The sequence below is a fragment of the Chenopodium quinoa genome, unplaced genomic scaffold (assembly GCF_001683475.1).
Source record: "Chenopodium quinoa cultivar QQ74 unplaced genomic scaffold, ASM168347v1, whole genome shotgun sequence".
NCBI lineage: Eukaryota > Viridiplantae > Streptophyta > Magnoliopsida > Caryophyllales > Amaranthaceae > Chenopodium > Chenopodium quinoa.
Window position 1 is genome coordinate 2138819 of NW_018742484.1, and position 13389 is coordinate 2152207.

Sequence of the window (13389 nt, forward strand, 5' to 3'; positions counted from 1 at the left end):
ACATAACTATTTATATAAATATATGAGACCTTGTTGGATTTGTCTCCATATGCATTTTCACAACACCTTTTTCACCAGACCTGAAGAAGATAGTTATTCACTAATAAGCCATTCAATGTCAAATACATTGCATTTACCAGCAATCAGCAGCCAAATATCAGAATATAAAGTTTGCCTTTTATGTGTTATCATCTAAATGGGAGGGAGGAAGAGGGACATGTTTCAAAGGGAATTGAGCTTCAGCCCTTTGATTCGATTACAAAAATCCTCATCATGTCTGGTTTTTCTCAAAAATCTTCAACTCAACTACGCACTTGGGGGTAAAAGAGAATGGAAAGAAGGCAACTTGTCTCAAAGCAAGTCACATAATGTGGACGTTCAACTTAAACTTGGTAGCCAGTGAAGGTGAATCCCCGTCCTACGATTTCACCAGCACAATACCATGCAAAGCATTCCAGTCCAAACAAAGCTGCGACTCCAAGTTCTTCAACTTTCACGTCCTTCCTGTTCTGCCATGCCTGCTTTACTTGATCAACTTCTTTCCGGAGTGCCTCACGACGACCAGGTAAGCTGCATCAACAATAAGAGCCAGACACGTCAGTGATCAAATCCTCAGCTTTCTGACATTTGAATAAGTACACACAGTACAAGGCTTTTAATGGTAAAGGTCATCGATAGTCATACAGTTTTAAGGTGATCGACAACGTAAGTTGATATATATGATCCCATGTAAGTATGTAACAATACCATAAAATGAAGAAATTCCAAAATACCTTTCATGAGGAAGTCATAAACATACACCATCTTAGACATGCATTACAAATCTACAAGACTACAACCATGTCTCAAGAGAAAATCATAGGATCAAACTGCCTTGGAACAAGTGACTTGTGCAAGGTCAAACATTGACCACTATTTGTGACACATAATATGCAATATATACATAATATCTTAAGAACCCAAATCCAATAACTTCAGTATTTCTATATGCAAATATGCAATCAGCAAATTAGACCTGTTTTAAAAATTAATAAGAGTACTATAAATATTAAAACCACAGACTCAATCATAGAGGACAAGATAAAAAGCACCCCAAAGATTATAATTGCAAAAGGATTGCCGTATAAACACAAGATTAAAAACTATAAAACCCAAGGTCAAAAAAAGGGAACGTAATAGGAGCTAGGCCGAAGTTGGGACTCAAAGTTCATCATTCAACACCAAACAAACTTTGCTTAGTCCATAAACACTACAAGAAATGACACTTTGACAAGCCAAAGCCAAACTAGACACACATATAAAGGCCCTCACAAGCGGCCAAACTTATCTGGTCTAATGAGAACAAATTTAAATTCATCCATTCCATTGTTTCCTGTATATATGTTAGATACCAAAATATGACCACAACTTCACCGAGGCCCACACATTTACATTTTCACTTTTTCAGTCCAATTCAGTGGCTTGAATAATGCAAGTACTCACAGCAAAACAACATCACTATTAAGTCTATTAAGAACAATCACTCTTTTGTAACCAGATAATTACTAACAACTCTATATACACAACAACAAAGCCTTAGTCCCAAAATGATTTGGGGTCGGCTAACATGAATTTCAAAATTATATACAAGGTCTATTTACACATATTGCAAACATATATTCAAGGTAATGTTAGCCTGCTTGGATTTAAGAGATCAATGAGTATCATGGAATTACTTATCCCATTCAAACTCACAAGATAAAATTAACCTGCTTATATAAAACAGAATATAACCTATGTATCCTATCCTATCCATGATGACAGATGATAAAGAACCATTATGATTCATCCCTCAAGACAACAAACATCAGCAACATTAAGACACTATGAGTTTCTGTAACATCCATTCTGTTAGTATACACACCTGGCAAGACGAGTGTAAAACAATTGCTTGGCCAATCGATTGCATGTCTCAACAGTTGGAGGTTCTTGAATGTGCTCCTTGTTTTGCTCTAGCATCTGCTTATAGTAGACTTCCCCATGTTTGGAGACAAACTGGGTAGCCTGACAAGCCTTGGACTGCAACTGACGAAGCTTTGATGCAATTGATGCCATTGAAATCAAAACTACAAAAACACACAATGATAACAACATCTTAGCATCGTATATCATGAGTTCAGATGGCATGAACAATATAGACATGGAAAGTGTGAGAGAAAAAGAGGGGGGGGGGGGGGGGAGAGAGAGAGAGACAAGATGTGAGTAGAACACTGATAGGATTGAAAAAATGAGTCAATTTCATAACCAAGCTCCATAATAGACTTTTTACATATTTAACACAAGCAAAAAAGCACAGGTGCAGTTATACCATATAAGGCTCCCTGCATAATGAAATTATTCGGTATAATCCAAGATAGATTCATAGCTTAAATCTCACAATCAAGGAATATTTACCACAATAGAGTGTTTGCAGCATTTCTGACGAAAAGTATCCGCATGAAATAGGGAGAAATTTTCACGAGAGGATCTGGGAATCCCATTTTCATGAGAATCCTATCCATATATGATATAATTGCCAATCTTGGAATCCTCTTCAATCCTCAGACGCCAAACTCTTGGATAATCATATTCTTCGTATTATATAATGCCACAACTAAGATTAGCCCAAAAACCCACAAAACATATTTTCCTCACCAATACTCTATAACTGTCCCCATTGCAATCACAACAAGCACATTCATAAGCACCATACAAGCATCCAAATCATGAACCAAAACATGAGAAGCTAACTAGCAGTACCAATACAAAATGATCAAAAAAAGATAATACCAACAAAAGGTCCTTCCTATCCGTCAGATATAAACTGATTAAAAAGTAAATACTCCAACAAAAATCGATAAACAACATGTTCAAAATACGACACAGAACAACCGAACAACAATAATCTTCCGAATCCTTTCATTTTCTACCCCCACCCCCGCTTAAATCAGTTTCTTCCACTGCAATTGAGGGGCAAACCCTTGCTATTTAACGCATTTCCCATACTTGAGCTCAATAATGAAGATAAACCCGATACATTGTCTCGGCTTATCATTTTTACTTTTCTTTCATTTGCTGCTATTCTCAGCTCTAGACCTCCAAGATGATGCCAACCCCAAGCCCACAAATGTAATCAGACAAAAACCTACATACGTATCGTGACTTTGTCAAAGACGATAAACAAGCTAACATCATTTCAATTTTCAAATGCAAACCCTAAAATCAGAAAATGTGGGCACAAACCCCCAATATTTAACGAAATTCCCAAATGAAAATTCCAATTCAAATCCCTCGAGCTAATCAATCTATTATCTAGACAAAGCTAAGCAAAATTCCCAATTTAAGAATCACTTTTCTGAATCTACAACAGCAAATCAAAATCCCTCAATCATGAACATAATCAAATCCCTCAAACATCGGCCAAATCAGCCCACATTTATCCATCAATTCAACCAATTAAAACACAAAATCAACCCCATCAATCATCAATCAAGAACAAAGTCATATCGAAGATCAAAGCACATAAGACAAATTCAACAAAGCTATCGACGAGCTAAAACTTGAAATTGATACAAAAATCGAAAACCCAAAAATTTAATAACCCAGAAAAATTAGAAAGTAAACTAACCCACTGAGAAGATCGCGCGAGTGAGATCGACCAGGAGGAGAGAGAAAGTGAAGAAATGTGAGAGAAGATGAGGAAGGTGTGCTTTCTCTGCTTTGGAGTGGGTCTTATTTCTGATTTTTCAATTTTCTTTATTATTAATGGTTTAACCCTAATACTTTAAAAATAACCCACCCAAAATTTAAAAATGGATCTTATTATTCTGAGTGGGTTGGTAGTTTTGGATCGGGTTTATGTGGAGTTTGTGGACGTGATGTTTATTATTCAAGTTGCCAACAAGTCTCATATGAGGCAATTTCCGGTGTTTGTGTGTTGATTAGAGATGTCAATTCGGGTAAACAGTTCGGATTTGGGTTGGGTTTATCAGTTTTGGGTTATAACGGGTTGAAATGATTAGCGGGTCAGTTTGGGTTGGTTTTGAAAATCATCAGGTCAGTTCGGTTTGTTTTTTTTTTTTTTTTTTTGTGGTTTCTATTGGGGTCGGGTCCTAATCGAGTCGGGTTGTAATTTGTTCAAGTCATAATCAGTTTGGGTTGAACCAAGTCGGTTTGAAAACGGGTTTAGCCAGTTTAAAGTGGGTTTCGGTTCAAAACAGTTGGGGTTCTAATCGGTTCGGGTTGTAATCGGTTCGGCTCATAATCAGTTTGGGTTAAACTGGGTCGGTTTGAAAATGGGCTTCGGTTCAAAACAGATCGGGTGAAATCGGGGGTCCGGTCATTACCGGTTCAGGTCATAATCGGTTTGGATTGAACTTGGTCAGTTTGAAAAAGGGCTTACCTAATTTGAAGCGGTTTTAGTCCAAATCATATTGGGTTAAAATCGAGTCGCATCATTATCGAGTCGAGTTAGTCAGATAATGGGTAGGAAACGGTCATGTTATAATCAAGTTAAGTCATAAATAAGTTGGGTTTACCGAGTAGTAGGTTGAAACAAATTAGGTCATAATATATATTGGGTTACGGGTTGTAAACGACTCAGTCATAACGAGTTACCGGTCGTAAACAGTTCGGTCTCTCAACGGGTTACGAGTTGGAAACGGTTCGGTCACAACGAGTTACGGGTTATAAATGGTTCGGTCACAACGAGTTACGGGTTGGACCGGTTCAAGTTTATCGGACTTTTGCCGGGTTTAAACAGTTTTCACTTTAAAATGGGTCGGGTTACTATCGATTTCAGACGTAATTGATTCGGGTTGTTTTCAGTTTCAGATTGTAACGGTTTGGTTTGATAATGGGTCGGGTTAGTAAATGTTCACACAAATTCGGTTAGTTCAGTTTTGGGTTAGAAAAATTTGGGTCAGGTCGGTTTTCGGTTTTCAAAAAACGGGTTTTTAATGGTTCAGTTCCTTTTTCGGATCGGTTTGAAATAGTCGAGTTTAACGGTTCGGGTCAGAAACTGACAGCTCTAGTGTTGATGCATAAATGTCATTGCATGTTATTTCCTCGGTTGTAGTGATATTTCGCGCTTGTTGCTTTGCTGCTCACTCATATGGAGAAGGTTGGCCTACATCAAGTCTAGGCAATTCAGGTGTCACACAGACGATTTGCGCTCATCACTTGACACTAAAATCTTATGATTATTTAAAATACATTGATGAATAAATGAATAAATAACCTATATTGTACCCTTTTTATGTTCTTCTAAGAATACATAAGGTCGAGAGTAATCTGTCTTTTTAGTTTGCTTCATACCATAATTAGGTATGAGAGACTACAAATTTATAGTCACGTAAAATCATGTATAGTACTTTCAGTCTCACTGAGTTTCTCTATCAAAACTTATAAAGTAAGCAACTTATAATGAAGTAATTGGGGGGAGGTAAGGAATTCAGAATAAAGTGTATCATTAAAACGGAAAATAATACAAAGTAGATTGTTTCAGGCTTTGTTCTATTTACATGAAAACAGAAAAAAAAAAATTAAAAATATATATATATATATATATATATAATAAATCATGTGTATTTTGAGTTTATTAAGGTTTATTTTGGTCTGACTAAATTTTAAATCGTGCTTACTCTTTATTTTTTCAAAGAAACATCATGCCAAAAGAATTACTTTGAAGAATTTTGAATTTGCAAACAACATTTTTATATATGTAGTAGTAACAATTATGATGAACAATCCCACAAGAATTATAAATTTTTTTATCACTTTATATACAATTTTACTAAAAATGTCCTACATAAATTTTTGTGGAGGCCATTGCTAAATTCCCAAGTGCTTTTCTTTATCTCCAACTTTATAGCCTAAAGTAAAATATAGAAAATCACAATTAAAAATAAGGATATTAGGGAAGTAAATTGGATATCAATGTAAGGCCTAAGGGATTTTGGAGCATTTTTATCTAAAGTATCTCCTAAATTAATACTTGTACATAGATAACGTGTCGTAGTATTTGAACTCCTAAAAAAATAGAAATAATGATGTGTATAAAAAGACAACATACTCTCTTTGCCCAAGCACATGCTTAACAAATTAGATATTGTAGCCATGCAAGAGACATGAGCTACCTAGAAATGATTGAGTTGAGGAGAAAGACAAAAGAGTGGTTTTGATTGAGTTGAGGAGAAAGACAAAAGAGTGGTTTTGATGAGTTGGAATGAGAAAGGAGAGGGGTGGAGGACGTGCTAGCTTAAGTTTGGGGAAGAGAAAGAAATAAGGGAGGCAGGTGGTAGTGGTAGTTACAGAGAAAATGCAACTAGGAGCAAAATCAGACTTGACTGAAGAGGGGTCGGTCTAATAAGCCCGATTGAGGATGGGGGCTGGACTAATATGCATCCATGCTACCCCAATAAGAGCGAGTATAACAACGCACTAGTAAGGCGAAACACCACGGGGGGTTTGGCCCTCTTAGGCCTCAACTAAACTTCGCCCATGAATGCAATGGGGTGGTGATATATATCGTCGTTGGTTAATATGAATCATAGTTCGTGAACGATATGGTGTCTTTACTCACCAACAAGTGTTTGGATCAACTAATAAAGGGTTGTTTTTATCTTAACAAAAATCTTGGATTCAAATGTAGAAAAGTAGCAACATTTAATACGGAGTATAAGAGATTTCCCTGATTAGAGCCTAACCCGACTCTAATCCGGATTAAGCTCATTAAACATGGTGTTGTCATGTTGTGTAACTTTGTCGTCATTAGACATAACTCATTAGACACTGCTTTCTCTCAAACCCCAGAAATCAAGAAGAAGAGCATTAATCCATCACATTTCTCTTTCAAACTTTTACCAACACCCAAATCACAAAACCCCGAAATGGGTCCACCCAAATTCATGCGCCCAAAAGCACAAATCAATGGCGAAGAAGCAGAAAAACCCATCAATTTGGTGAGCTCAAACCTTTACGTAGCCAATTGCGGCCCAGCAGTGGGTCTCTCGTACGAAGCCATATCAACGGCGTTCAGCCAATTCGGCGTCGTCCGAGGAGTTCACGCGGCCGACGACAGTGGCACGCGAGTTATCGTCTCATTTTTCGACGAGGGTTCAGCTCAATCAGCTTTCACCGCTTTCAATGGCCGTCGTTGTTCGCAGCTTTCTAACCGGTTTTTGCATATCCGCTTCTCTGTACCTCGCCCATCTTCGCCGGTAATTTATAGTATATTTTTATTTGGGGTTTTGATTTCTGATTGTGGGTGTTGATTTATTTGAGCTTTTATTTGGTGGGTGTGATTTAATTAGCATGTTGTTTGTTGGAAAATTGAGGTTAATAAAGATGTTCTTTTTCATTATGTTTTGAGTAATGATTACTTGGGGTTTGGGCAATCTTTGATTGTATGGAATATGGATCTATGAAAATGGGTTATGTTCTGTTTATTGATTGGTAATTCAGGGTTTAGTTTTCCTGATTTTTTTTTAAGTTATAAATAATGAAAATGATATAATGAGCTCTAAAGGTTAATACTTTTTATGTAAGAAGTTCAATAAAAATAGTGAGCTTAAAGTGAGCATTAATAACACTGATCGGCTTGTGATTGCCTAAACATATACAGAGTACAAATTTAGGAAATATATTTAATGCTTGTGGTTTCGACTCTTTCTGAGTAACCTTGTGGTGCTTACATACATCAACACAGAAAATATGTACTTATGATGCTACTTTAGAACCTGTTATGATATTTTCTATGTAGATATATGTGTATGTGTTGGATTTGGAGGGGCGGGTGGAGGTTTGGTAATATAGGAGTAATTGTGTTGTTGAATGGAAATGAGTGATTGTGTGTGTATATATATGTGTGCTTGAGATGGATGGTGATATCACTGATATGCTGTGACAATTAATTTTTATTTTGATTAAATTAAAGGCTGCTAAGGTGCACATGTTTTCAGGTACGAGATCGTGATATGGTGGATGTATCATTGACTGCTGAAGAGCTAGATATACCTGGCCTTCACTTGTTTCTGGACTTCATTACTCCAAAAGAAGAGGAGGTTGGTAGTTTGTTGACTTGAAAACATTTCACACAAGACATTGCATTATTGTTTTTATACATTTGCTAATCAATTTTCCTCCTAGGAACTACTTGCAGCAGTTGATTTGAGACCCTGGATAAGTCTTGCTAAAAGAAGAGTTCAGCATTATGGTTATGAGTTCTGCTATCAGGTTATCATTGAGATTCAACTCTGAAAAGGCTATCAGTGTTTAACTTTATATTTTTTTGCTGCTGTAATATTTGTGGTTATTATAATTTATAAAGTCTCAACCTAAATAAAGTATCTGTCAAAAAAAAAAAAACCTAAATAAAGTATAGAACCTTGGGTATCTACTTGTCTTTCTTACGCATGGCTATTGAGCATTCTTTGGATGACTTATAAAAGCTAATTAAGAATGGAGGTTGGAATGTACTAGGTTTATGCAAAGAAAACACATTATATAACCTTTGGCTATGTGAGTTTTTTTTTTTTTTATTTTTTTTATTTTTCCTTTTGCACTTTTCACTATGAAGTGAATGGAGTATACATGGTTTATGCAAAGAGAGTTGGATAAAATGTCATTATGTGCCACTTCCATGAAACATTTTGAAAATATAGCACTTAAATGATGCTGATATACCTCCCACTGCCAGTCTGCCATTCCATATATGTTTATTTACTACTCGTATCACTTAAGCTGTGTTTAATGCAACTGGAGCTCTGAAGCTATCTGAAATTTTTGGCTCATATTTATAGTTAGAAATTGAACATATTACCCCTTCTGAAACTTAGTTGTATAATGCTACAACAATGTGCCTTAGTGTTAGTTTCAGGTGCATTGCATTCTGCAGTGAAATTTGCTAATTCAATTAATTGAATACTACCATTTAACCGTGTCTCCATTTCAACTCGGCCATTGCTTATTTTTTGTTGACTTGTCACTGTTTAGTTGTTTTTTTTTTGCATTAATGGTTACTGTAGCCTAGACCTAGAAAACGGGTCGTTTGGGTCGGGTACGGGCTGGGTCAATTCCGGGTCAACCAATATTCGGGCCGGGTTCAGGTCGGGTCAATTCGGATTTCGGGTCGGTCGGGTATCGGGTCAATTCGGGTCACGTCAGTCTTCGGGTCCAATTGTCGGGTCAAGTTCGGGTTGGGTCAATCTTCGTCTATGTCAATGTAGAAATTTGACTAATAATATACTACCTCCGTTTCGTATTAATCGCAACACTAGGGTGTTTACAAAGTTTAAGAAAATTTATAGGGTGGGGCCTAAAAGAGAATTTTTTATACTCCGTAGTATAAAGTATTGTTGATAGGAGAGAGAAATAATAAAAAAAAGTAGTATAAGTGGGGTTGGTAGGAAAGAGAAATAATAAAATATTTGTGAAAGTGGGGTTAGTGGGAGAGAGAAATTATAAAATAATGGTGGGTCCTTTCCTTATATAAAAATGTTGCAATTAATATGAAACCGATGTAAAAGGAAAGTGTTGTGATTAATACGAAACAGAGGGAGTATTATAATTATCAATAAGTATAAAGTATAACAATTGAATATTAACAAAATATTCATTAGACAATTCTAACAGTACTATACACACAAGACTGTATTATTTCATATGTATAATCACTATCAGTCTATCATTAATTAATTGGTCAAAAATTCAAATTAGTTTAAGTGAATAGTGGAAAAAATTTCAATGTAACAATTAAAAATAGAAGAGTAATAGTAATAATAACAATAACAAGTGTTCCTAATCAAGTGGAACTCTCTATGAATTACAAATACTAAACTACACGCACATTCCAACAGTACTATACACACAAGATTGTATTATTTAGATTATTTTGGATCAGTGTAACGTAATTAAGCCCAAAATCAGTTAGGCCATTTTGAGTATCAGTTAATTTTGGGTTGGGTCATTTTAGGTATAGTTCAGGTCGCTTCGGGTTTCGGGTCACTTTGGGTATCGGGTCAACTTCGGGTCGGGTCAATTCGGGTATAAGGTATGGGTCGGGTTGGGTTAAGTTCGTATTCGGGTCAATTTCGGGTCACGGGTCGTGTCAGGATTGCCAGGTCTACTATAGCCCTTTGCTTTATTCATGTTTTTCTTGTTTTCCAACACTTTGGTCTCTTCAACCTTTTTCTTAGGTCAAAGTTTATTCTAATATATTCACGTTTTGGTTGACAGACTAGAAATGTTGACACAAAAAAGTTCTTGGGTGGACTTCCATCATTTATTTCACCTGTGCTAGAAAGAATCTCAGCATCTTCTCTTGATGATGCTGCAACTATAAACTTGGACCAGTTAACAGTATGCTTCAACATTTTACCATCCTCATTTCTGACTTTTGTGATTGCTTTACTTCATCTTTGTTTTTTTGTTTAACTGAAGTTCCTGGGTGTATATCTCCAGGTTAATGAATACCCACCTGGAGTGGGATTGTCCCCTCATATTGATACTCATTCAGCATTTGAGGATAAGATTTTCAGTCTTTCACTAGCAGGGCCTTGCATTATGGAATTCAGAAGGTATCAAGGAGGTATTTGGCAATCTGATCCTGCAATGAGCAAGACTATGCACGAAGAGAATCCTGAAAATTCCACAAACTTCTTAAGAAGAGCTATATATCTTCCCCCACGGTCAATCCTTCTATTATCAGGCGAGGCACGTTATGCTTGGCATCATTACATCCCACACCATAAGGTAATAATCAGGGGAAGCAAGTTATGCTGCATTTACTAATTTGCTGTTGACTTAGTATCACAAAAATCATCATATATCATATGGAATTGGAAAGGTCGTTAACTCGTTATACTTGTATTCAATGATCTCTGTTCTGGGGAATAGTTTGGATGTATTTTTCTGTGGTTCACTTTTTTACTGTTTCATAAAAATCTCAGATGGGTTGACTTCCGTGGTCAATTGCTCTTGCTGACATCTGGGTAATATGGGGCTATTACTTGAACAGGCTAATATGTGTTGCCAAAATTTCTGTTTGAACAAAAGTAGAATTACTTGAATAGTCTTATCAGTGTATTAAAATTCTACTATATTTTTCTTGTTGCCCCTTTCCATATTGCTTCTCAAATTTACTTACAGTTTGTTTGGGTAATGTTAAGGGAAGGAAAACAAAGGGAGGGAGGTGAAGGGGAGGGAAGGGAAAGGAAGGGGAAGGAAGAAGGATGAGTTTTCCTTCCAAATCTCTCCATTGTTGGAGGGATCATTTTCTTAGAATTTAGTCTCTCCATTTCTCTGCCCTCCAATTCCCTTCATCCCTAATTTTTTATCCAAATGAAAGAAACTCCCTCCCTCCATTTCCCTTCCCTTCCTTTCCCTCTATTTCCTTCAATCCAAACACACTCTTAGTGTTAGTGTTGGAAAGACTGAAAAGGCTACCCTCTTCTGTATTCACTTTTTGAGCAATTAAAATTCCCTGCTGAGTTATAACATGAAAAGCAATTTAAGATGTTCATATTTGTGTTTTCTGTACAGTGATTACAACCCTCCGAACTAATGTTACTGCTATTGTTGATAACATTCTTGTTTTGGTTTTCCTTTAGTTATGTTTTTGGACCAGTAACTTGCAGTGTTGTCTTTGGTCAGGGACATTTAATTTTGCCTTAAAAGCCCGATTGAGTAAATGATTTTTTTTGTTGGATGTAACATTTTAGAAATTATTATGTTGAGATCAGTCTTCTAGTTCTAACTAATCATCTTGTTTATAGTATGACCAATAGTTAACTTATGGACCTGGTCCATCTGCTAACTGACCCAACTTATGCTATATACGTTTAAATCTATCTTTATCAAAATCACCCCTATTATCCTTGCTGTTTGTGCTGGTCTATCCCAGATTCCCAGGTGCTGCAGAAATAGCCTAATTGTTTGCTCAGCTTGTTTTATCAGTTCCTCATACTTCCCTTGATTTCTATAGATTGACAATGTGAAAGACAGCTTGATTCGAAGGGCCTCAAGAAGGGTATCTTTCACACTGCGTAAGGTATTTGTTTTTCCCTTTCCCTTTTCTTGTAAAACTATCTTATACTACTTCATATTTAACTGTAATTTGGATGTTTGTTGCCTTCAAATCACTTAATGTGTCCCTTTTCCAAAAGTTTGCGTACTGCTTAATCTTTGAGCGTTAAATGTAAAATTATCTGTTTATTGGCCTGAACTAAAAATTACATCAATTGACCACATGAAACTTTTTCTTGTATAAGCTTGCAGGAAAAAACTTTTAGATAGTCCGTTGCTATTTAATTTATCCACCCCTTTGGTTATTGTCCTCTACATATGTTAAGCATGGAATTATGTAGCTAATGTAGTTTATGTTACTCTTATAGCTTTGTCAAATTTAAAATATAATTGTATAATCCACATGCACTCCGTCCCTCCCTGCATTCAAAAAGCAGTTTGTTTGCCATAAAGTCTGTTCCTGTTACGATTCCTTGTACTGCTGGTCGGTTTTGCAAAGTTTCAGGCCATAACTTTGTTGGCTTTTATGGTGTAGGTCCGTACAAGACCTTGCTGCTGCGATTATGGTCAGTACTGTGACTCTCAGAGGTAGAGAGAGTGAGATCCTGTGTAAAGGTAACCTGCATGTAGTGACAGCTTAACAACCAGCTAATGGAAAATTGCGATGGATGATGGTGTTGCCAGATTCTTTTTTTTCTCGTGGTTAAAAGGGTTGAAGCTCTTCGTTCATTGAGATTCACACAATTGAAGAAATTTGCTAATTTTGAGAAAATTAATTTTCTCAGACCTTTGCCACAATCGCTAAAGGGTGTTGTGGATGCGGTTACATGAATTAAAAAGAAGGCACACTTCTGCTAATTTGCATCAAGATTTATGTTCGTGATACTCTGAGATTGCTGTGTCAGGACACTTGCTTGAAATTTGGAAGCAATAGCCACAAAATATATTTACATTGTTCAGGGATTAGATTGGAGAGTTGAGCTGCTGATTAATTAATGGAACACCCAGAACTAAGATTATTTAAAGTATATTGTTTGATGCAATCATGTAATGAGGTGAAATAAAAACACCTGCTAACAAAATTTGCGCTTACCTTAAACCATTCTCCCTTGTCCCAATTTCCCATATAACTTATTCCAGTTATCACCCCCAACAAAAACATTGTATTACTAATCCAAAGGAGCAGGCAACAATTTAACATCAATAATTCAGCGATGAAGAAGATTAACAAACCAACAGAGAAAATTGATTTCAATGCTTATAAATAATGTGATCTACGACTATTATCTGTGCTGGAGGACAAAGCAGAGTACTCAGATGGGACAGATACTTGAAGATTTCTTTATG

The 13389-nt window shown here is 36.3% G+C and overlaps 2 protein-coding genes across 2 annotated transcripts; one reads left to right on the forward strand and one right to left on the reverse strand.

The window, feature by feature from the left end:
• Nucleotides 1-67: 67 nt before the first annotated feature.
• Nucleotides 68-3796, reverse strand: LOC110719360. Its single transcript, XM_021898275.1, has 3 exons — nucleotides 3647-3796; nucleotides 1904-2105; nucleotides 68-570 (listed from the first exon to the last, which is right to left on the reverse strand). The coding sequence occupies exons 2-3, from the start codon at nucleotides 2092-2094 to the stop codon at nucleotides 384-386; spliced, it is 378 nt and encodes a 125-aa protein (XP_021753967.1). The 5' UTR covers nucleotides 2095-2105; nucleotides 3647-3796; the 3' UTR covers nucleotides 68-383.
• A 3004-nt stretch (nucleotides 3797-6800) lies between these two features.
• On the forward strand, nucleotides 6801-13169 carry LOC110719361 (alkylated DNA repair protein alkB homolog 8-like). Its single transcript, XM_021898276.1, has 7 exons — nucleotides 6801-7238; nucleotides 7980-8081; nucleotides 8167-8253; nucleotides 10255-10377; nucleotides 10480-10770; nucleotides 12002-12067; nucleotides 12578-13169. Exons 1-7 carry the CDS (start codon nucleotides 6909-6911, stop codon nucleotides 12632-12634), a joined length of 1056 nt encoding a protein of 351 aa, XP_021753968.1. The 5' UTR covers nucleotides 6801-6908; the 3' UTR covers nucleotides 12635-13169.
• The last annotated feature ends 220 nt before the right edge of the window (nucleotides 13170-13389 follow it).